General features: G+C 39.8%; 1 protein-coding gene and 1 non-coding gene across 2 annotated transcripts; one reads left to right on the top strand and one right to left on the bottom strand.

The window, feature by feature from the left end:
• Positions 1-18,197: 18,197 nt before the first annotated feature.
• Positions 18,198-18,692, bottom strand: LOC133785053 (uncharacterized). Its single transcript, XM_062224315.1, has one exon. It carries the CDS (start codon positions 18,690-18,692, stop codon positions 18,198-18,200), a length of 495 nt encoding a protein of 164 aa, XP_062080299.1.
• A 1,089-nt stretch (positions 18,693-19,781) lies between these two features.
• Positions 19,782-19,885, top strand: LOC133787762 (small nucleolar RNA R71). The gene has a single exon (XR_009872765.1). It is a non-coding gene; the product is annotated as a small nucleolar RNA R71 (small nucleolar RNA).
• Positions 19,886-24,004: the final 4,119 nt, after the last annotated feature.

The raw sequence follows: 24,004 nt of genomic DNA on the forward strand, positions 1-24,004 counted from the left end.
GATTAAGGTAGATCCAGCGAAGATTGAAGCGGTCATAGATTGGCCAAGGCCAAAGAATTCTTCTGAGGTTAGAAGTTTCCTTGGATTGGCAGGTTATTATAGGCGTTTCGTGGAAGGGTTCTCAAAGATTGCTACTACATTGACTGAGCTGACACGCAAGAGTCAGAAATTTGTGTGGTCAGATAAGTGTGAGAACAGCTTCCAGGAATTAAAGCAGAGATTGATTATAGCTCCAATTCTGAGTCTTCCGACAGATCAGGAGAAGTTTGTGATTTATTGTGATGCTTCTCATCAGGGTTTGGGCTGTGTTCTGATGCAGTCAGAGAAGGTAATTGATTATGCTTCTCGTCAGTTGAAGGAGTATGAAAAGAGATCTCCCACTCATGATTTGGAGTTGGCGGCTGTGGTCTTTGCTTTAAAGATATGGAGGCATTATCTCTATGGAGAGAAGTGTGAGATCTATACAGACCACAAGAGCCTGAAATACTTCTTCACTCAGAAAGACTTGAATATGAGACAAAGGTGTTGGTTGGAGTTAGTAAAAGATTATGATTGTGAGATTTTGTATCATCCAGGAAAAGCCAACGTGGTAGCTAATGCTTTAAGTCGGAAGGGTCCGGGACAGATTCATGGTATGAGGCTGATAGCCAGGGAGTTAGCAGATGATATGACCAGAGCTAGTATAGAGTTGCTGGTGGGCTAGTTGGCTAATATTACACTGCAATCTACATTGTTGGAGAGAATTGAGGAGGGTCAGCTGAGTGATCCACAGCTGATCAAGATCAGAGAGGATGTTTTGGCTGGGGCATCCAGAGATTATACAGTGTCTGAGTTAGGCTTGTTGAGATACAAAGGGCGGATAAGTGTTCCGTTAGACACTGGTTTGGGACGAGAGATTCTGGATGAATCTCATACTACACCTTACTCTTTGCATCTAGGCACCACGAAGATGTATCAGGATGTGAGATCGTTATATTGGTGGCCATGGATGAAGAGAGATGTAGTAGAGTATGTGGCTAAGTGCTTGACATGTCAACAGGTCAAGGCTGGGTATCAGAGGCCGGTAGGGTTATTGCAGCCTCTGGATATCCCAGAGTGGAAGTGGGAAGACACCACGATGGACTTCGTGGTGGGCTTACCCAGGACCGTTGGTCAGCATGATTCTATTTGGGTGTTAGTGGATCGCTACACCAAGTCAACTCACTTTCTGCCAGTGAGGACTACTTATATAGTTGACCAGTATGCAGATCTCTATGTGAGAGAGATTGTGCGCCTCCATGGAGCGCTTAGGTCGATCGTGTCAGATCAGGATCCTACTTTTACTTCCAAGTTCTGGGGAAGTTTGGAGAAGGCCATGGGGACACAGTTGAAGTTCAGTACTTCTTATCATCCTCAGACAGATGGGCAATCTGAGGGGATGAACCAGATATTGGAAGACATGCTGCGAGCATGTGTGCTGGACTTTGGTGGATCTTGGAGTAAGTATCTACCTTTGATGAATTCTCCTACAACAACAGTTATCAGTCTACCATTGGAGTTGCACCTTATGAGATGTTGTATGGTAGGAAGTGCAGATCTCCCATTCATTGGGATGAGATAGGTGAAAGGAGATACTTAGGTCCTGAGGCAGTTCAGAGGACCAGTGAGGCCATTGAGAAGATTAGAGCTCGGATGCTCGCTTCTCAGAGTAGACAGAAGAGCTATGCAGATCCCAAGCGCAGGAACATGGATTTCCAAGTGGGAGACTATGTCTTCCTTAGAGTCTCGCCATGGAAAGGGGTGAGAAGGTTTGGGAAGAAGGGAAAGCTGAGCCCTAGATTTGTATGTCCATTTGAGATCCTGGAGATAATTGGTCAGGTGGCTTACAGGTTGGCCTTGCCACCGGCGTTGTCGGCCGTGCATAATGTGTTTCATGTATCAGCTCTTCGGAGGTATGTATCTGATGTGAATCATATTTTGAGCTATGAAGATCTGGAGCTTGAACCAAATCTCTCCTTTGAGGAGCACCCAATTCAGATACTCGATAGAAAAGATAAGGTCCTCAGGAATAAGATGATACCTTTGGTTAAGGTATTGTGGAGGAACAGCAAGGTTGAGGAAGCGACCTGGGAGCTGGAGTCAGATATGCAGAGTCAGTATCCCAAGTTGTTCAGGTAAATTTTGAGGACGAAATTTCTGTAAGGAGGGGATAGTTGTAATGCCCCGAAATCCCTAATGCGGTTTAATGGCTGGATTAGTAGGTCGGGAGGGCCATAACTGTTATATTATTTTATAATATAATGTAAAATTATAATATATTATAATATAGTGTTTTAGATTAAATAAATGTGACAAAGTGTGTCACATATTGTAACATATAATAGAGAGTTGCAATATTTAGATATATGAGATATATCCAAATAATGTAACATATTTGGTGTTACAAATTTGTAACTTCCAAATATTACCCTTTATTGTGTAAAATTGTTGTTACACAATATTGAGATGAATTTCATAAAGCCATATGTGATATGGCTGTTAGAGATATGATTTTAACCCCAATAATGTGTTTTGGGAGTTACAAAATCATTTGGGAGGGTTTGGAACCATTTGGAAAAACAGCACAATTTTTTGTGCTGAAATTGGTCAGTGGTCGCGGCCTGTGGGACATAGACCAGTGCCCGCGGCCACCAATGTCTCTGGCCGCGGCCACAGGCCAAAACTGACCAAATTTTTAGTTTTTTCAATCTTTGTTGAACGGCTCAAAAAACCCAAATAACTCCCAAATCTCTTTTTTAATTCCATATTAATCCAATTAAACATTGGTAACAGCCATGGGAGTTCGTGGAATTTGAAATTCAAAGGGTGTCTCTAAACTCTATAAATAGGAGCCTATAGCTCACTTGTATGACACAACATTTCTATCCATTAGAGCACTTGGCTAGAAACACCTTGAGGCTTGATAATTCCATAAAGCTTTTCCAATATCTGAGAGAGATCCCTTAGTGATTGAGTTAGGGGGAAATAAGCTTTTGGACAAAGATTTTAAACCTTGTTCAAGTTGGTGATCCCCAATCCTCTTCACTTAGGTTGTGTAAGTGAGAGTTTGCTTGTGTTTCTGTTTTTCCTTTTATTCTATTGCTTTTCTTCTTATTCTCTTGTTCTATTTACTTGTATATTTTGTTTAAGAATTATAATCTTTTCTTTTGGTCTAAACACTTTATTTTACTTGTAATCATTTGCTTAGAGTTGTATTCTCACTATTCTCTTCTTCTTCATCATCTTCTTCATTTCCTTTGATTATTTGTAATTTTCAGTTATAGAGTTGTAATCTTATTCAATCAATCATTATTTATTTGTAATATATATTGCATAGAGTTGTAATATTATAATCATTTCTATTGAGGCAAAACAATCTTTTCCTAACATTCAAAAGCTTATCCCTTTTTGTTTCAATGGAAGGGGAAACCATCAAGATCATGAACCAAGACCTAGTGAGATTGGATAGGTTTTATGGATCCAATTTTACTAGGTGGCAAGACAAGGTGAGGTTTCTTTTAACCACTCTTAAAATTGCCTACATCCTTGAGTCTTCCTTGGCACCTCTAGCAAAGCCATCCGACAAAAACACTCCCAAGGAGGTGGAGAAGAGAAGGAAGAGGGAGGAGGACAACCTTCTTTGCAGGGGTCATATCCTCAACGCCTTATCCGATAGGCTCTATGACCTCTACACCAAGACCAAATCGGCCAAGGAGATATGGGATGCACTTGAGAAAAAGTTTAAGGCGGAAGAGGAAGGTACCAAAAAGTTTTTGATATCTCAATACTTTGATTTCAAATTTTTTGGTGATAAACCTATTCTTCCTCAAATTCATGAATTGCAAATTATTGTTAATAAATTGAAAGTGTTAAAGATTGAGCTTCCCGAGGCCTTTCAAGTTGGTGCTATTGTAGCTAAATTACCTCCAACTTGGAAGAGCTATATAAAAAGAATCCTTCATAAAAATGAGGATTATTCTTTGGAGGAAATCCAAAAACATATTCGAATCGAAGAGGAATCAATATGTAGAGATAAACTTGTGGAGGGGTCTAATGGAGAGACTTCCAAAGAAAATGCGGTGTCACAACCGAAACATCCCAAAAACAAAGGGAAAAAGGGTAATGAGAAACCTTTGGGTCCACAAACCAACCCAAACAAGTTTAAGGGTGAGAAAGGTCCTTGCTTCGTGTGTGGGGAAAAGGGTCACTATGCTAGAGAGTGTAGGCATAGAAAAGACCAACAAAGACCTAAGGTGAACGCAACTCAAGAGGAAAACATAGTTGCTACCCTTAGTGAGGTGAATGCGGTCCAAGGCAAGGTGAAAGGGTGGTGGTATGATACATGTGCCACCGTCCATGTCACCTATGACAAATCATTGTTCAAGACCTTTGAAGAGTCAAAGGACAACCATGAGATACAAATGGGCTATGAGGGAAAATCTAAGGTACTTGGCAAAGGTACTATTGATGTCTACTTCACCTCCGGCAAGAAAGTTACATTAGTGAATGTACTTTATGTTCCCGAAATGAGTAGAAACTTGGTAAGTGGTGATTTACTTGGCAAGCGCGGCATTAAAGCCGTTTTTGAGTTCGGTAAACTTATACTTACCAAATCAAATGTATTTTTGGGAAAGGGGTACTCTTGTGAGGGTATGGTTAAATTGTGCACCAATGATGTAACTTTCAATGTTATCAATAAAAATGCTAATTCCGCCTATATTGTTGAGTATGATTCTTTATTTTTGTGGCATCTTAGACTATCGCATATAGGTTTTCAACCATGAAAAGAGTAGTAAAATGTGGTATGATTGCATGCAATATTAAAACTATGGTAAATGTGAAACATGTGTTAAAGCGAAAATGATTAAGAAACCATTTCCTAGTGTAGAAAAATCATCTAATTTACTAGATTTAATCCATAGTGATCTTTGTGAATTAAATGGTGTTTTAACTAAAGGTTGTAAAAGGTATTTTCTTACTTTTATAGATGATTTTAGTAGATATACCTATGTGTTTCTTTTAAAGCATAAAGATGAAACTTTTGATGCTTTTAAATTGTATAAATTAGAAGTTGAAAATCAACTAAATAAAAAGATTAAGGTGCTAAGAAGTGATAGAGGAGGAGAGTACTTCTCTAATGAATTCAATACATTTTGTGAAGAAAATGGTATAATTCATGAGTGCACTGCACCTTATGCACCACAACACAATGGTGTTGCCGAAAGGAAAAATAGGACTTATCTAGAGATGATAAATTCTATGTTGCTGTTTTCTAAGTTGAACTTAAACTTATGGGGTGAAGCACTTTTAACCGCTTGTCACATTCTTAATCGAATACCGATGAAGAAAAATGAGATATCTCCATATGAGTTATGGAAAGGAAGAAAACCCAACACAGGGTACTTCAAAGTGTGGGGGTTTCTTGCATATTGCAAGAAAAACGAACCTAATAGAACAAAGTTAGGTTCAAGAGCCATAAAGTGTGCTTTTGTTGGTTATGCCAACAATAGCAAAGCTTATAGGCTCTTAGACTTAGAGTCTAATATTGTGATTGAATCTAGAGAAGTTGAATTCTTTGAGAATATGTTATGTGATAACAATTCTCAAGCTTCAACATCTCTAAAGGAGAATTTGTTATATGAGAACAATTCTCAAGCTTCTACATCCAAAGTTGATTCTCAAGAGGAGAATTCTCAAAAGGATGTAAAGCAACCCTTTGAACCTAGAAGAATTCAAAGGCTTAAAAATCATAAAAGTCTAGTAGTGGATGAGATAGATTCTCAACGAATTTCATTCTACATGGTAGAAGGAAATAGAGAGGAAGTCATTAGGAAAATTCCTATTGTACTTCTCGTTGAGGATGATCCTAAGACTTATAGAGAAGCTATGCAATCGAGAGATAGTGCATTTTGGAAAGAAGCCATCAATGATGAGATGGATTCCATTCTTTCCAATAACACTTGGGAATTGGTAGACCTCCCACCAGGGTCTAAGCCAATTGGGTGTAAGTGGGTATTTAGGAGAAAATACCACACTGACGGCACTATCCAAACATTTAAAGCTAGATTAGTAGCTAAAGGGTTTAGGCAAAAGGAGGGTATCAATTATTTCGATACCTATGCGCCTGTTGCAAGAACAACTTCTATAAGAATCTTGTTTGCTTTAGCTTCTATACAAAACTTGTATGTTCATCAAATGGATGTCAAAACGACATTCCTTAATGGTGACCTCAATGAGGAGGTCTATATGGAACAACCCGAAGGGTTTGTCCTACCAAAATATGAACATAAAGTTTGTAGACTTGTAAAATCCTTATATGGATTGAAACAAGCTCCTAAGCAATGGCATGAGAAATTTGATCAAGCCATCATGTCTAATGGGTTTAGACATAACAATGGAGACAAGTGTTTGTATTCCAAAACTTGTAAGGGATATGTGATCATTGTTTGCTTATATGTGGATGACATGCTTATTCTAAGTAATAGCATGAAAGGGATAGAAGAAACGAAGAGGTTTCTATCATCAACCTTCAAGATGAAAGATCTTGGAGAAGTTGATACCATACTCGGTATCAAAGTAAAGAACCATAGTGGGGGTTTTGCGTTAGGGCAAGCCCACTATGTTGAGAAATTATTGAACAAATTTAACCATCTCAAGGTTAAAGATGCCAATACTCCATTCGATCATAGTGTAAAACTAGAGAAGAATGAAGGAAGAGTGGTGGCTCAATTGGAGTACGCTAGTGCTATAGGGAGTCTAATGTACGCTGCCCAGTGTACTAGACCTGATATAGCATTTGCGGTAAGTAAACTTAGTAGGTTTACAAGTAATCCAAGTGTGGATCACTGGAAGGCAATTGGAAGAGTCATAGGTTATCTCAAGAAAACCAAAGGACTAAGCCTTCACTACTCCAAATTTCCTTCGATATTAGAAGGATATACAGATGCAAGTTGGATATCCAATCTTGGGGACAACTTGTCCACAACTGGTTGGGTATATACACTTGGTGGAGGTGCAATTTCTTGGGGTTCCAAGAAACAAACCTGTATATCTCTTTCCACTATGGAAATAGAGTTCATAGCTCTAGCTGCTAGCGGCAAAGAGGTCGAATGGTTAAGGGATCTGTTGATAGAGATTCCCCTAATCGAAGATAATGTATCTACTATATCGATACATTGTGATAGCCAAGCGACATTGGCTAGAGCATACATCGGAGTGTATAATGGGAAGTCTAGACACATTAGTCTAAGACATGGATATGTAAGAGAATTGATTCAAAGAGGAGTCATCTCAATATCCTATGTGAGAACAAGTGAAAATCTGGCGGATCCTTTCACTAAGCCACTAACAAGGGATTTAGTGGCTGCATCATCTCGAGGGATGGGACATAAACTCCCTAAAGAGATTCACGATTGATGGTAACCTATCTTAACACTAGTTATTCAACTAGTGTTAGGTTCAATAGGTAATAACAAGTCAATCAAGTGAATATTAGTTGTACTCAAAACAAGTCCCATCTGAGATGTTGAGTACTTGTGTGTTACCAAGTGGAGGGTTAAAACCGAAAGGTTTTTAATAGAGTTCAGTCTTGTAAAGACAAATATTTTTGGTAACAAAATACTGTAAGAATTCTACCTATATGGACCTAGGGGTGGTGCCGCCTCTCATGAGAATTGAGAGTAATCTCAAGAACGTCCATGAATGGAAAGTGCACAGGGCCATTAACGGTGCAAAGCGAGACATAGAGGTCTCAAGTGAACATCGCAAAGGTGTGTGTGTTATCACCGATTTGTCATCATGAAAAGATGGTTCAATGCCTAGTGCAACCTAATTTTCGACAAATTTTGTGATAATTACACTATAGTAAAGTTCAAGTTGAAAAACACTTTACTTTATGCACTAATGCAATGACTCCTATAAGAGAGAGTTCTTATTTAATCAAGTGGGGGATATGTTATATTTCAAAATATAATGATTGATTAAACAAGTGTTACAATAGATAACTATTTAATCTTGTGGGGGAATGTTATATTATTTTATAATATAATGTAAAATTATATTATATTATAATATAATGTTTTAGATTAAATAAATGTGACAAAGTGTGTCACATATTGTAACATATAATAGAGAGTTGCAATATTTAGATATATGAGATATATCCAAATAATGTAACATATTTGGTGTTACAAATTTGTAACTTCCAAATATTACCCTTTATTGTGTAAAATTGTTGTTACACAATATTGAGATGAATTTCATAAAGCCATATGTGATATGGCTGTTAGAGATATGATTTTAACCCCAATAATGTGTTTTGGGAGTTACAAAATCATTTGGGAGGGTTTGGAACCATTTGGAAAAACAGCACAATTTTTTGTGCTGAAATTGGTCAGTGGTCGCGGCCTGTGGGACAGAGACCAGTGCCCGCAGCCACAGGCCAAAACTGACCAAATTTTCAGTTTTTTCAATCTCTGTTGAACGGCTCAAAAAACCCAAATAACTCCCAAATCTCTTTTTTAATTCCATATTAATCCAATTAAACATTGGTAACAGCCATGGGGGTTGGTGGAATTTGAAATTCAAAGGGTGTCTCTAAACTCTATAAATAGGAGCCTATAGCTCACTTGTATGACACAACATTTCTATCCATTAGAGCACTTGGCTAAAAACACCTTGAGGCTTGATAATTCCAGAAAGCTTTTCCAATATCTGAGAGAGATCCCTTAGTGATTGAGTTAGGGGGAAATAAGCTTTTGGACAAAGGTTTTAAACCTTGTTCAAGTTGGTGATTCCCAATCCTCTTCACTTAGGTTGTGTAAGTGAGAGTTTGCTTGTGTTTCTATTTTTCCTTTTATTCTATTGCTTTTCTTCTTATTCTCTTGTTCTATTTACTTGTATATTTTGTTTAAGAATTGTAATCTTTTCTTTTGGTCTAAACACTTTACTTTACTTGTAATCTTTTGCTTAGAGTTGTATTCTCACTATTCTCTTCTTCTTCATCATCTTCTTCATTTCCTTTGGTTATTTGTAATTTTCAGTTATAGAGTTGTAATCTTATTCAATCAATCATTATTTATTTGTAATATATTGCATAGAGTTGTAATATTATAATCATTTCCATTGAGGCAAAACAATATTTTCCTAACAATAACTGTTTAATTATCCCATTAAATGAATATATGCATGTTTATGTGAATTATATTATAATATGATGTTATATGCATGTATGTGGGACCACATTTGATTATTAGGGTATTTTGGTAATTTGGCCTGTTGAGGGCATATTTGTATATTTGGGTGCATATTGTGATTTGTGAATGAGATTCCATTATTATTGAGATATATTCGAGCTATTCAACATAAGACGGTCTTATATTATGGATTAGCGGTTTTGTCATAACGGGGGTCTTATATTGAAATATTGAGTTATGAGAATGTTATTTGATGATAAATTGGGAGTTATTGAGATCAAGAGGAAATTCTGGGATTTTTGACTATAATGTCCCTGGAGGTGTTTTCGGGACCCCGAGCACTAGGTTTTATTTGAGGTTACTTAAGCTTGAAGTAGCTTGTCAGATAGAACGTACGTTAGAAAACCTCTCATTCTCTTCTCGTTAGTACGTTTTACCGTTCGCAGCATTTTCGAAGAAATCTTGAGTTCTAGGAGTCGGAATCAAGTGAGGATCGAGGCATAGCGATCCTAGGAAAGATTAGAAGCTTCTTGAAGAAGGATTTTATGAGAAACAACCTAATCAAAGGTAATTTAAGTTTCAAGTTTTGAGTTTTTAGAGTTTCTAAGCTTAGAATTGGATTTTGTGAATCGTTGAGTTTTTGGTTCGTTTGAGCATTGGGATTTGATGGTTTTGGATCATTAGGAAGCTTGGGAACTTTGATTTGATGATTTGGAAGTGTTTAGGCATGTTTTTGGGAGGTTTGGGATGAAGGAGAACGTGTTTGGGGATGGCTCTGGATTGGGGGCCGCGACCCTGTTCTTGGGCGCCGCGGCCCTAGCTCGAAGAAGTAGGTGGATCGATTTTGCCTTTGCTGGGCTCTGCGGCCCTAGGTGTTGGGCGTCGCGGCCCTTGCTCCTAGAGTGGCTGGGGGCCGCGGCCCAAGGTGTTAGGGCCGCATCCCTTGGACAGGTTTGAACCCGTTTGAGTGTTTTGGCCCCGGAAACTTGGTTTTGGGCCTCGGGATTGTTCCTACTACCCAGATTAGTGGGGATTGATGTCCCGGAGGCTAGATCTTGGTTTGGGAACCCTTGTTTATCATTTTATTGATGGTATCCCATATTTGGTTATGACTAGGTGGTTGCTAAAGGACTAAAAGTCAGATCGTTCTCAAGGGTCATTCTTTTATTCATTCTCGCTCGAATCAGAGGTAAGAAAACTGCACCCTGTGTATGTGACATGCATGATGGTTATTGAGGCATGTTGGTTGATAAATGTGGAGATGGATTGCATATTAAATGCTAGCGAATATTGTTTACTTGTATATGGCACTGACTAGTCAGGGACACTGACCTAAGAGTCAGAAATGGCATAAGCGTCCTGAACGCAGGGCCGAATGAAGATTAGATCTAATCGATATCAGCGTTGAATGACTCTAAGGCATTAATGCTGGACCAACCCTAAGGTCGATGAAACTTATAAGCACTTGGCTAATCTAATACTAGTTACTCAGTGCCAGGGCCAAAGGCCTAGTTGACTGCTTGTCACATGGCTATGGAACAGAGTTCCATAGTTATGACTCTAGAGTCATGAGGAAGGTTATGTTGGTGACTAGTCATCATGCACCTATCCTATTTAAGCTAGTGAAAGGTTCACTTATCTGTTAATCCTCAGTGACCCTATCATCACAAGGCTAAAGGGAGCTATACCCAACTTAGTGACTTTTGCGACTGTCACTCATCTGTTTTGGACTGAAAGTCCTGAATGATTATTATGATCATCGTTGATATTATATCATGCTATATTGTGTTTTCTTGTTGGGCCTTGGCTCATGGGTGCTATGTGGTGCAGGTAAAGGGAATGAAAAACTCACCCAGCCTTGAGTGGAGAGCTTAGGTGGTGATGTGTACATATGGGGCCGCTTGACCACCACGACCAAGGAGTTCTCAGAGGAAATAGGGGGTTTACCCTATTTTTGCCGCTTAGGTCAACAGGTTTGTAAATTTGAAACAGTAATGACCAATTTGAGTTGTAAATGTTTTGATGGGCCCATGAACAGTTTTATGTATTTAATAAAATATATCCTTTCCTTTTTATTGGTTTTCCACCTTAGCCTAGTAATAACACTTAGATGCACGTTTTTAACCAAAGGACTCGGGTAGCGAGTCAAATTTCTGGTTCACCATTCACAGTAACTGTCCCGGGGTAACTAGGGTGTTACACCATCCACCCTATAAGTTCCCGCTGTTGAGCAAGGATGTCGGCGAGTGTGGGTGCAAAGGGGGAATTGGTGGAGGCGCTGTGGATGGCCCAGCTGCAGATCCAGGCTCACGGCTCTGAGTAGTGATGGTGAAGTCAATGTCTTGCTGCTCAAAGAGCACATCCTGAGTGGATGCAGAAGGCACCCCAACTTGAAGGCACAGCTGTGTGATGAGTGATGTAAATAACAATTTTCCCTTTTTCTTCTTGGCACAGCTAACAATCTGCCTTGTGATCAACTTGCCCACATTTATACTCAAACCAGCCAACATAAAATATAACAAAACTACCCGCTCCATGGACACCGTAGTGTCTTGTGTGGTAGGCAGCAAGCGGCATTTGAGAAAATGCAACCACACTCCAGCTTCAGGTAAAATAAAAGTGTGCAATAAAGTGCGCACACCACCGGAAGAGACACACCATTGAGCGCCGAGAGATGCAACAAACTACAATGCCTTGTCAAAAAATTTTGGTGTGGGGGCCACTACCATATCATGGTACACAACATACTCAAAACTGTCTAGCCCAAATAATGAGTTAATAGCATCACCAGAGAATGAAACAACCTTGCCACGAACGATCACTTCAAAATTTTCAAAGGATGCCATGTTAGCGTAAAACTCATGCACCAAAGGAATAATAGCATACTCTAGTTTTTGACAGAAGGTGTCCCAACTGATGAAAGCTGGCACCTCAACAGTGGTAGGCAAAAATCCTCTTTCTGGGAGCAACTTCTTGGTCTTAATAGACTCATATTTTTCCCTGGCTTTAGCAGAAGAAAATTTCTTAGCGGGACCTAAAGGGACAGGTTTTTTCTTGGTGGTTGGGGTTGGTACAGCAGTGGGTTTTGGCTTGGAGGCAGCTTTGGTGGTCGTGGAGGTCTTTTGTGTTTTGGGTGGAGGTGCATTTGATGTGGGTTTGGCTGGCCATTTGGATTTTAGCATGGTGGGTGTTGTCTTAGGTATTGGTTTAATGATGGTGGGGGTAGGGTCATTTACAGTGATTGGAGAAGGCAAAAGTAGTGGGAATCTGTTTGGCTTTTGGTGGACCAGAGCTTGGTGTTGATTTATTTTTTGTCGGTTGTGGGAGAGAGGGTAGTTTAGATTTCTGTTTGGCTGCTGGTGGGGTAGTTTGTGGTGGGGTAGATTTGGGGGCATTGGTGCTCTAGGCTCGTGTTTTAGTTGCCATATTGGTCAAAAAGGGAGCAGATATATCACAAGTCAACAATCACAGCAAAACAATCACCCCCCAAAATGCCAACAGAACAACAGATCACCCGAGCAATATAACAACCCCTGAACAGTAATGCCAATAGATTTTCTAATCGGTGCTCCCAAGATCAAATATGCATTGGCAAAGAGCCCAACAGATTTCACAGAAAATGCACAATTGCAAAGGAAGAAGGAAAAATAAGAGAAACAATTACCCAGGAGCAAACTCAGAGTCTGTGGTGTTGGTCGGAGCTGAGCAATGGGGAGAGAGAACCGTGCCTAGGTTCGGTTTGGGAGAGCTTGGTGCGATAGGACAGAGGCTCGCCTGGTGAAGGCATGCTTGGTTCGGGGTCACACCTGGTTCGCTCGACTGAATGGCACTGGTGGAGCTACACTTCTGTGTGATGCTTTGAATCAGAGTAACGTTTGGGTTCGAGGGATGGTGGTGGTTTGCTCGGTTGAGTGTCACGCGACTGAGGCTCACCTTGGGGAGGCACGCGAATGGTAGGTGCGCCTGGGTGTGGTGCGCGACGTAGTCACGCCAGGTGAAATGGCACCTCTGTGTGGTGCGCGAATAGAGGCAGCTGGGTCCTTGAAATAAAGGGCGTGATGGGGTTGGGCAGTAGGGGGTTTGAGCTGGGGAGATGGTGGATTGGGAGGGTCAGGGGTGAAGGAGATGATGATGGTGGTACCGAAGGTGAATAGGGTATCTGGGCTATTTTAGTTATATATATCTATAGTTAGTAATATATATATATTCTATGTTTTTTTTCTATATATATGTATATTTCTGCATATATATATTTATATATGTTATATTATTTTAAATAATATAATGTTATATTAAATTATGTGACATAATGTGATTTGTCACACCTTGTAACATATTATTGAGAGTCACAAAAATTGGACACATGTGTGTGGCAAATGTGACATATTATGGAGTTACAAAAAAAAAATTAACTTGTAACTCCCAAATATTACCCAATAATGTGTAGATTTGATATTACACATTTTGATTTGAATTTCTCAAAAGCCATAAGAGATATGGTTGTTAGAGATGTGATTTTAACCCCATAATGTGTATGGAAGTTACAAAATCAAGTGGGAATGAATTTGGAACGTTTTGGCAAATTTGGAAAATTGGTTGCTGAAAAAATGACTTAGGCTGCTGCCTATGTTTTTCAGGAGGCAGAAAACACTTTAGGCCGCGGCCCATGTTTTTTAGGCCGCGGCCTAAGCGGCTGACAGCATTTTCAAAACTTCAGTTTTATCCAATTTTGAACTTTTCCAACCGCCAAATAACTCTCAAATCTTTATTTTAATTCCATAAACATCCAATTAATCATTGGTATCAGCCATGGGGGTTGATGGAATTTGAAATTCAAAGGGTGTCTCAAAAATCTATAAATAGGAGTCTAATGCTCACTTGTAAGACACACCATTTTCCATCCACAAAGCACTTGGCTGGAAAATATACCATAGAGGCTTGATAATTCCAGAGAGCTATTTCCTTGAGAGATCCCTTAGTGCTTAGAGAATAGGGGGAAATAAGCTTTTGGACAATGGTTTTGAACCTTGTTCAAGTTGGTGATTGGTTGTGTGAGAGTTTATTCTTTTTATTGGTTTTATTTTCATTCTTTTGATCTTGTTGATCTTATTTACTTGTACTGTTATTGTTTTGAGTTGGTAATATTCTTCTTCTACCTCTTTATATTTACTTGTATTTTGAGCAATTGAGTTGTAATGTTTATTTAATCAATTACCTTGTCTATTGTATTTTTTGCAAAGAGTTGTAGTTTGGTTTTTTCATGTTTCCATTGAGTATAAATATATATTCTCTAACAATATATAGATATATAAAATTTTGTTTTAGTTTTTTTTTTTTGTATATATATAAATACAGTATTATATATATATGGTTTTCTCTGAATGAACCCACGACCCAGGATTTTTGCCTGCCCAGACTTCCACTATTTTGCCTAAGTTTTGCTGTAGCAACCAAAATTTGACGTAACTCTTCCATTTTTTCAGAAATTTTTGCTCCGTGTTTGCCAAAGCAAAAATTTCGCAAAACCATCATACCCCAAAATTACTTCTAAAACACAATTTGCTTGCTTTCTTAACACCTAAAACACAAACACACAAATAAAATCACTCCAAAACATCATAATAAAATGAAATTAAATTTAAAAAATTTAAATAAAAAAATTTAAAAACACTCATATATATTTTTTTCTTTTCTTTTCTTTCTGTCTTTTATATATATACACACTATTATTTTACACTTTCTCCTTTTTGGGTTTCCTTAAATTTAGTGCCCGAATCACTTGACAACCCAAAACAATAACGGCGTTAAGGATCCTCCAAAGTGATGGAGGTCTTCTCGCAGTCAACCTCACCTCCCCAATAATGTTTCAAACGCTGCCCATTCACTTTAGATTCCCTTCCAGATTGATCTTCCCGAACTTCAACTGCTCCAAAGGGGTAAACTTTCACCACAATGAATGGGCCTGACCAGCGGGACTTCAACTAGCCCGAAAACAACTTCAAGCGCGAGTTGAAGAGTAACACTTTCTGCCCCTTCTCAAAGACTCGAGCTTGATTTTTTTGGTCATGCCACCTCTTAGTTTTCTCCTTGTACAACATAGCATTTTCATAGGAGAATAACCTCATCTCTTCCAGCTCATTTAATTGTAACTTACGAGCTTCTCCAGCAGCTTGGAGATCAATGTTCAACTTCTTAGTGGGCCAATATGCCTTGTGCTCCAACTCAATGGGCAAATGGCAAGCTTTCCCAAAAACCAAACGATATGGTGACATTCCCAAAGGGGTTTTGAAAGTGATTTTATAGGCCCAAATAACATCATCCAATCGCTGAGACCAATCCTTTCTACTAGGATTCACCATTTTCTCTAGGATTCCTTTGATCTCTTCATTGGATATTTCTGCATGACCATTTGTTTGAGGGTGGTATGTTGTGGCAATCTTGTGTTTCACACTATATTTGGCTACCAAGGTTGTCAAAATATTGTTCACAAAGTAGGTGCCTTCATCACTTATAAGTGCCCTTGGAGTGCCAAAGCGGGTGAAAAGATGCTTATGTAAGAACTTCATGACCACCTTGGAATCATTAGTGACTTGCCACTGCTTCAACCCACTTAGAGCGTAGTCAACCGCCACCAATAAATACAAATTTTTGAATGATGGTGGAAATGGTCCCATTAAGTCGATTCCCCAAACATTGACCAATTCCACTTCAAGGATGCTATTCAAAGGCATTTCACTCCTTGCTGAAATATTTCCAACACGTTGGCAGCGGTCACACCTTTTAGCAAATTCATGAGCATCCTTGAAGATAGAAGGCCAAAAGTACCCCGATTGAATAACCTTAGCAGCTGTCCTTTGCCCACCAAAATGTCCACCATAAGGAGTTGAATGTCAATGCTCTAGTATGCTTGAAACTTCATCCTCAGGCACACAGCACCTCATGATTTGATCTGGACATTGCTTGTACAAATAGGGCTCACCCTAATAATAAAATCTCACATCATGAAAGAATTTCTTGAGCTATTGCCTATTCAAATTAGGTGGCTGTAAACCACTCACCAAATAGTTGACAAAATCAGCGTTCCATGGTGTAGTGACTTGGTTCACAACCAACAATTGCTCATCGGGGAATGTCTCTTTAATGGGCCCTTCACCTTGCTTTTCACTACCAACTTAAAGTCTAGATAAATGGTCAGCCACTTGGTTCTCCGTTCCTTTTCTATCCCAGATTTCCAAGTCAAATTCTTGAAGAAGCAACACCCACTGAATAAGGCTTGGCTTAGCATCCTTCTTGGCAATTAGATACTTGATCGCTGAATGATCAGTGTAAGCGACCACTTTAGTCCCCACAAGATAAGCTCTAAACTTGTCAAAAGAAAACACCACTGCCAAAAGTTCTTTCTCGGTGGTGGTATAGTTCAATTGAGCATCGGCTAATGTCTTGCTTGCATAATAAATGGAATGAAAGACCTTCTCTTTTCGCTGCCCAAGTACGGCACCCACAGTAAAGTCACTAGCATCGCACATCAATTCAAAGGGAAGAGACCAATCCGAAGCTACAATGATGGGTGCGGTGATAAGAGCTTTCTTCAAAGTCACAAATGCTTCTTGACACTCGTTAGTGAACCCAAATGCTCGATTTTGCTCAAGTAAAGAACAAAGGGGCTTGGAGATCTTTGAAAAATCTTTTATAAACCTCCTATAGAAGCCCGCATGCCCCAAAAAGCTTCTAATCCCCTTGACTGTAGTAGGTGGTGGTAATTTTTCAATGACTTCAAGCTTTGCTCTATCCACTTCTATTCCCTTGTTAGAAATCCTATGGCCCAACACAATGCCTTCTTGCACCATGAAATGGCATTTTTCCCAATTGAGTACCAAGTTTGTTTCTTCACATCTCACCAAGGCTTATTCCAAGTTATCCAAACAAGTTTCAAAGAACTCACCAAATACTGAAAAATCATCCATGAAAACTTCAAGAGACTTTTCTACCATATCTTAAAATATCGCCATCATACAACGTTGGAAAGTAGCGGGAGCATTGCACAACCCAAATGGCATCCTTCTAAAGGCAAAGCTTCCACAAGGACAAGTGAAGGTAGTCTTCTCTTGGTCTTCTGGCACAATGGAAATCTGATTATAGCCTGAATACGCATCAAGGAAACAATAAAACTCCTGTCCCGCCAACCGATCAAGCATTTGATCAATGAATGGCAGCGGGAAATGGTCTTTTCGAGTAGCCTTATTAAGCTTTCACTAGTCCATACAAACACGCCACCCCGTCACTTGTCTTGTGGGAATCAACTCATTATTTTCATTAGCCACCACCATAACGCCACCTTTCTTAGGAACACATTGAATCAGGCTGACCCAAGAACTATCTGAAATTGGGTAAACAATTCCATAATCAAGCCACTTAATTATTTCTTTTCTAACTCTTCCTTCATGATAGGATTAAGCCTTCACTGCTGCTCAACAGAATTATTACAGGAATCCTCCAACAGAATTTTATGCATACAAAATGAGGGACTTATACCCTTAATATCCGCCATGGTCCAACCAATGGCCCTTGTCTATTTCTTCAAAACAACCACCAACAAATGCTCTTTTTCAGCTCCTAACGTGGCTGAAATAATAACAGGCAAAGTCTCATCATCTCTCAAATAGGCATACTTCATATGATTAGGCAAAGGCTTCAACTCTAACTTCGGTGGCTCTTGAATAAAGGGCTTAGGAGGCTTAAAATTCCCTTCCAGCAAGTCTAGTGACTCAAAAAGGCCTCCTAAACTTAGTATAGGGCTGCTTTGACTCCACCCATGTAACGTGGCTTTTTTCCTCTTCACATAAGTTTTCAAGCTCTTCTAGTGACCTCACCCCCATTCCATATTTAAAAGCTTCCTTGTAGAATTTTTTAGCGACAATTGACTCAATTACACTTAGCCGAGAGCATTCCTCAATCTCATTCGGAAACTTCATAGCGTTGAACACATTAAAAGTAACTTGCCCTCATAGTAAGATCCCCTTTTTGTACATCAATCAAAATCCTCCTTGTAGCTAGAAATGTTCTACCCAAGATAAAAGGAACATCTCTATCTACTTCATAATCAAGAATGATGAAATTAGCTGGAAAAATGAATTTATCAACTTGCACAAGCACATCCTCAATCTTGCCTTCCAGATGTGCCATAGATCGATCCACTAATTGCAAAGTGACTGTGGTTGGTCTTGCTTCTACAATCCCCAACTTCTTGAAAATCAACATGGGCATCAAATTGATACTAGCCCCCAAGTCGCAAAGTGCTCTACCAACATCTCTACCACCAAGAGAGCAAGGAATTGTGAAGCTGCCCGAATCTTTCAATTTAGGAGGAATTTTGTTCTTCAATATAGCACTACAAGCTTCAGTCAAAGCCACCGTTTCAAATTCTCCAAGTCTCCTCTTCTTAGTTAAAATATCCTTCCAAAACATCACATAGTTGGGCATTTGCTCCAAAGCTTCCACCAATGGTATATTGATGTGAAGTTGTTTCAAAACATCTAAAAATCTTTGGAATTGACCATCTTGTTGCTGATTTTGAAAGCGGTGAGGAAATGGTGGAGGTGGCTTGCTCATAGGCTTCTCTGTAGCATTTTGCTGAGTAATTGCTCCAGCAATTGCTTAAGGATCAGCATTTGACATTTTTGAACTTACAACTCTGTCTTCCTTGTCCACACTACTTTGGATTGAAGTGGGCTCACTGTTTCTCTTCCAATTATCCTCAGTCAATTCCAGATTTTTACCATTCCTCAAGGTAACAGCCTTGCAATGCTCCTTACCATCTTTCCTTGGATTTTCAGTATCACTAGGCAAGGTGCCTTGTGGTCTATTCCTTAGCTCATTAGCTAGCTACCCCATTTGAATTTATAAGTTCCTCAAGGATACAACTTGGATCTGAATCACAACATCATTCTTGGCCATATATTCTTTCATTAAACTCTCCAAACAACTTGATTAAGACACTTGAGGAGGAGATGGTTGAGCTCTTGGTTGTTGTTGAGAAAACCCCTGTGGATATATAGGCTTGTTTTGTATTGGTGTTCCACTTGAACTAGCTCCTTGACCCGCCATGAGAAGTTTGGATGTTGCCTCCACCTCAGATTATAAGAGTTCGAATATGGGTTATTACAATTGGCATTTTGATTCCCCACATAACAAACCAAAGCGGGATTCAAATGACAACTCTCAAAGGTGTGTCCATCTCCACAATAAACACAAGACACATTGACAACTTTCCCCATAGCAGTTGGTTGTACCATTCCCCCCAAACTCATGTTCTTGAGAAGGTTAGTCATTGATGAAACCTGAGCGGTCAAAGCTATCAATGCATCCAATTCAAGTACACCAGCCACTTTTCGACTTGTTGAGGCTCTAGCATTGGACCATTGATAATTTCTGCTAGCTATCCTCTCCAAAATCTCATAGGCTTCATTCTAAGACTTAGAGAGAATAGCCCCATTAGCTGAAGCATCTAACACCTTGCAAGTGGAAGAATTAAGCCCATTGTAGAAAGTTTACATTTTTATACAATGCAGAATCCCATGGTGTGGGCATTTCCTCAATAACTCCTTGAATCTGTCCCAAGTTTCACAAAATGATTTATCTTCTAGCTGCTGAAATGACATGATTTTATTGCGAATCTTGGCATTTTTAGTGGGAGGAAAGAACTTCATTAAGAATTTTTCAGCCAACTCATTCCATGTAGTCACCGATTCGGGAGGAAGGGTGTTGAGCCAAGCTCTAGCTCGATCCCTCAAAGAGAAAGGGAAAAATTTCAATCTTAGGGCCTTGCACGCACTCCTTGTAGCTTGAAAGAATCGCTCACCTCAAAAAATGAATGAAGATGAAGATGAGGATCCTCAGTAGGCAGCCCACTAAATTGACCCACTGTTTGCAACATTTGGAATATCACGGGCTTTAACTCGAATTGGGGTGCTTGAATTTCAGGCCTAACAATGCCCGGATTGAGTTCGTTAAACATGAGGGCAGCATACTCCATTATGGCTCTCTCTCTCTATCATCAGCCATAGCAATCGCGTTAGTGATATTATTGGCACCCTCAACTCCTTCAACCTCTTCAGCCATATTAAGGTGATTTTGAGCTCGTTGTTCCCTTAGTCTTCTTCTAACTGTTTCTTCAATCTCAGGGTCAATAGGAGCTAGTTCAATGTCTTCTTGCTCGTTCATATAGTAAATCACCTAAGAAAACACAAGAGCAAGCAAACAAGGTTAGAACAACAAATAAATTTTTTTTGCAAGTAATTGATATTTCATACATTTCTAATTTCAATCCCCGACAATGGCGCCAAAAACATGTTGTGAAAATTAATATTTGATTTAAATACGCAAGTGCACGTAATCACACAAATAATATAATGATAAGTAGATCGTCTCCACGGGGATTGTAAAATAGAAAAATAAGCAACACAATTACTACATAACTTAAAAGTACTAAAAATCATTTGGGTTGTTTATAGGCTAAACAAAATATTACAGATATGGAAATACTGAAATTAAATATGAACTAAACAAGAAAATTGAAAGAAATATATGGATTGCAAAATGGACTTGAATTATTGATTCCCCTATGTTAGTTATCCTGAACAGATTGTGGTAGTAATATTTTAGCAAAACTCTCAGGTTAACAAGAATTCAATAAACACTCATAAAACTTTCCCAAATTTTATGATATTAATTATTTTACCTAATTAAACATATTCCTATGCAAAATGAAATTTAAGAATGCAAATTCAAAGTTTAATTCTCAAAAGTTACACAAGGCAAATAACTAATCCCTATGTTACTTACTAACATAATCTAACCTAGATTATGACTTGTGTCATCCAAGTTCATCCCATTACATTTAATCTTTCCAGCATTAAATATATTTAAATATCTTGCCATTGCTGGCCAAACAGCAACAAGAAATTAATATAAGCACACTTGAATGAACAAGAGAGATTTTACTAAAATAAAGTGCAAGAAATTACTAGACTATAACATAGGGTTCATCAACAATTCAAGCCACCTAAAAAGTAGTTCATGGCTAAGTTAATAAACATTAATCCACAATCAATACAGCCCATAATATTCAGATTCAGGAATCAACTTAGAAAATATAAAATTGAAGATTAGAAATAGAAGAATGAAAAAATCCAATTGATGCTTGAGCTTCTCCTTTTTCGTCCTCCTTCTTTCTTGCTAATTTCTGGTTTTTCTTCCTTCTTCTTTGCTGGTGTTTCTTTCCAAAAATGGCTGTTGTTCTCCTTAATGCGGCTAGCCCTTTCTAAGTGTATTCTAGGTTTCCCAATTTGGCCCTCAAAATACAATATTGCCCATCCTCTTTGTAAAAGAATGGGTCTCCTCTTTTCTTTTGGCATTCACTCCCAATTTTTGACTCATACTTTCTGTACTTGCCACCTTGTTTATCCAAAAAACAACTGTTGATGACGTGGCAAGAATTTTCAACACGTGGCAGAGATACTGCTCGCCTATTAACCAGAAGTATTTATACATGCGAAATTCAAGTTTTATATACGACCAGACTGGTCGTACACTCCGTTCATTTATGAAAGGATCTGACAGTTGTAATGATATCCAAGAATATCTCTTCATTATGACCTGAAAATTCGTTTATTAAGGAAAGATATTATTTCTTGATTCAGGTAACCCTTCTTGAGCCTATGAATAGATAAGAAATAGCTCAAGGAAGGGGCCCTTTCTTTTTTTCCGAATTAGATTACTATTATCCATCATTTGTATCGTTTTCTTCTTCTAAGGTCTGTGAAACTCAGGAACCCTAGTTCTTTGATCACACCTTTGGAGCTCAATACCAATAATAGTATCAAGTGGACGTAGGTTATTACCAATCACTAGGGTCGAACCACTACAATTCTCTGTGTTCTTTATTTTCCATTAGATCGTTTTCTTAAGCTCTATATTATTTTTCTGTCGTTTTCTAGACTCCGTGTCGTTGACCAAAACGAGGGTCAACATTCTGGTGCTTTCATTGAGAGTCGAACTCAAGAAGATTTAATGGCAAAAACTACCAAGAAGACTGGACAGGCTGCCCCTGCACCATCCCAGCCTCCTCCCCTAAATGTGGCTGAAGACGAACCTCATTTGGAGTTTGATGAGGAGGAGTTGGACTCTGAGACCCTGAAGACAACACTAGGGGTGTTGCAAGAGGAGTTGGCCAATCTGAGGGCCAACCAAGAGAATGCTGTCGAGATAATGGCATCGCGGCAAAGGGAGATAGAGCGCCAGAGCCAAGAGCTGAGCGATCGGCAAGTGGAGATGGACCGTCGGCAGAGGGATGCCATGGCAGCCCTTGAAGCAGCCCTCCAGTTGGCTAGGAATTAGGCTGCACCAGCCTTGCAGCCTGATCAACCCTCAAGCGGGCCACCTCAAAGGGGTCTGAATCCTAGCCCTCCGCTCCAGCCAATATGCCCTCAGAGGCCGGAGCAGCCACCCATGCCTCAAGATGATATCCCACCTAGGGATCCTGAGACGCAACCTCCGTCTCAGGCGGGTCGAGGCAATCCCCCGTGCCCGAGGAAGAATAAGGTCGGGCAATAGCCCCACAGCCCTAGACACCTAGGGGATCAAGAGCTGAATCCACAGAGCAGGGGCAACGTCCTTCTGCCAACAAAAGGAACTCGGAGACAGGATCTGCAGTCAGGGGCCCCCCACGGCATGACAATGCACGGGGACCCACCGACCAACGCAGGCCTCCCCCTAACGCTCGGGAAATGCCAGCCCAAGGAGGCAACAGAGGAAATAGTTGGTCGCATCATAGCCAGTCACGGTTCAGAGACGGCCACGGCTACAACGAGGCCAACTCAGGCAGAGGAAATGCTGGTCGGAGGAACGAAGAAAGAGGTGGAGGCAGGAGCTCGCCACCTAGAGAAGACCGACAAGCAGGACATAACGTTGGGGGGCAGCCTAGACAAAATAACGTCTTTAGCCGGCTCAGATCCAGGGAGCAGCGGCGAAGAGACGACGACTTGAGGGATGTACTCAACGACCGCTGAGAAAGGCACGATGAGTATATTCCCCCGGCACCAGAGGCCCCAGCATTTCCGGAAGTTGTTCAGGCTCAAATCGATGCCCTGAACCAGGCTGTGCAGGAGCTGGTCGGGGGGCGGACATCGCACATCGAGTACGATCGGAGGAGAGGCACCCCTTTCGTACAAAGGATTGTTGTGGAAGAAACCCCCAGCAAGTTCAAGATGCCAACTCTGCCAAATTTCGACGGGTATGGAGACCTGGTATCTCATGTTAATAAGTTTGAGATACAGATGGACATTCAGAAAGTCTCTGAAGATGCTCGCTGCAGGATCTTCCCAGCGACACTTTCTGATGCCGCCCAGGTGTAACGCCCTGGATAACCAAGACCGTTACACTGTGTATTTAAAATAGTGCAATACTTGCTAATCAAGCCATTTAAACAAAGTGTGAATTCAATGCCATCATCGGATTAGGAATAAAAGAATTTGGTCACAAACAGGTTATTTTCATTAAAAATGACAGTTTAATACATGGAAACTCAAAACAGGGTTTAGAAATCTTAGTTACAACTAATTCCAAGAGTTACAAATAGTTCACACCACTCTAATGGCAAAATATATATTTTAGGTTTCCGTCCCTGTACAATTCCTCGACTATGGCAGCCGAGCAGCTGACGATGTACACCTCGCCCCCGAGCTCTCCAACTCATGGTTGACTCAACCTACCCTTGCCTTTACCTGCACCACGTA

The sequence above is a fragment of the Humulus lupulus genome, chromosome 6 (genome assembly GCF_963169125.1).
Source record: "Humulus lupulus chromosome 6, drHumLupu1.1, whole genome shotgun sequence".
NCBI lineage: Eukaryota > Viridiplantae > Streptophyta > Magnoliopsida > Rosales > Cannabaceae > Humulus > Humulus lupulus.

Coding starts and splice junctions, on each gene's coding strand:
- LOC133785053 (XM_062224315.1), bottom strand. CDS start 18,692: ATGCCCAACTATGTGATGTTTTGGAAGGATATTTTAACTAAGAAGAGG.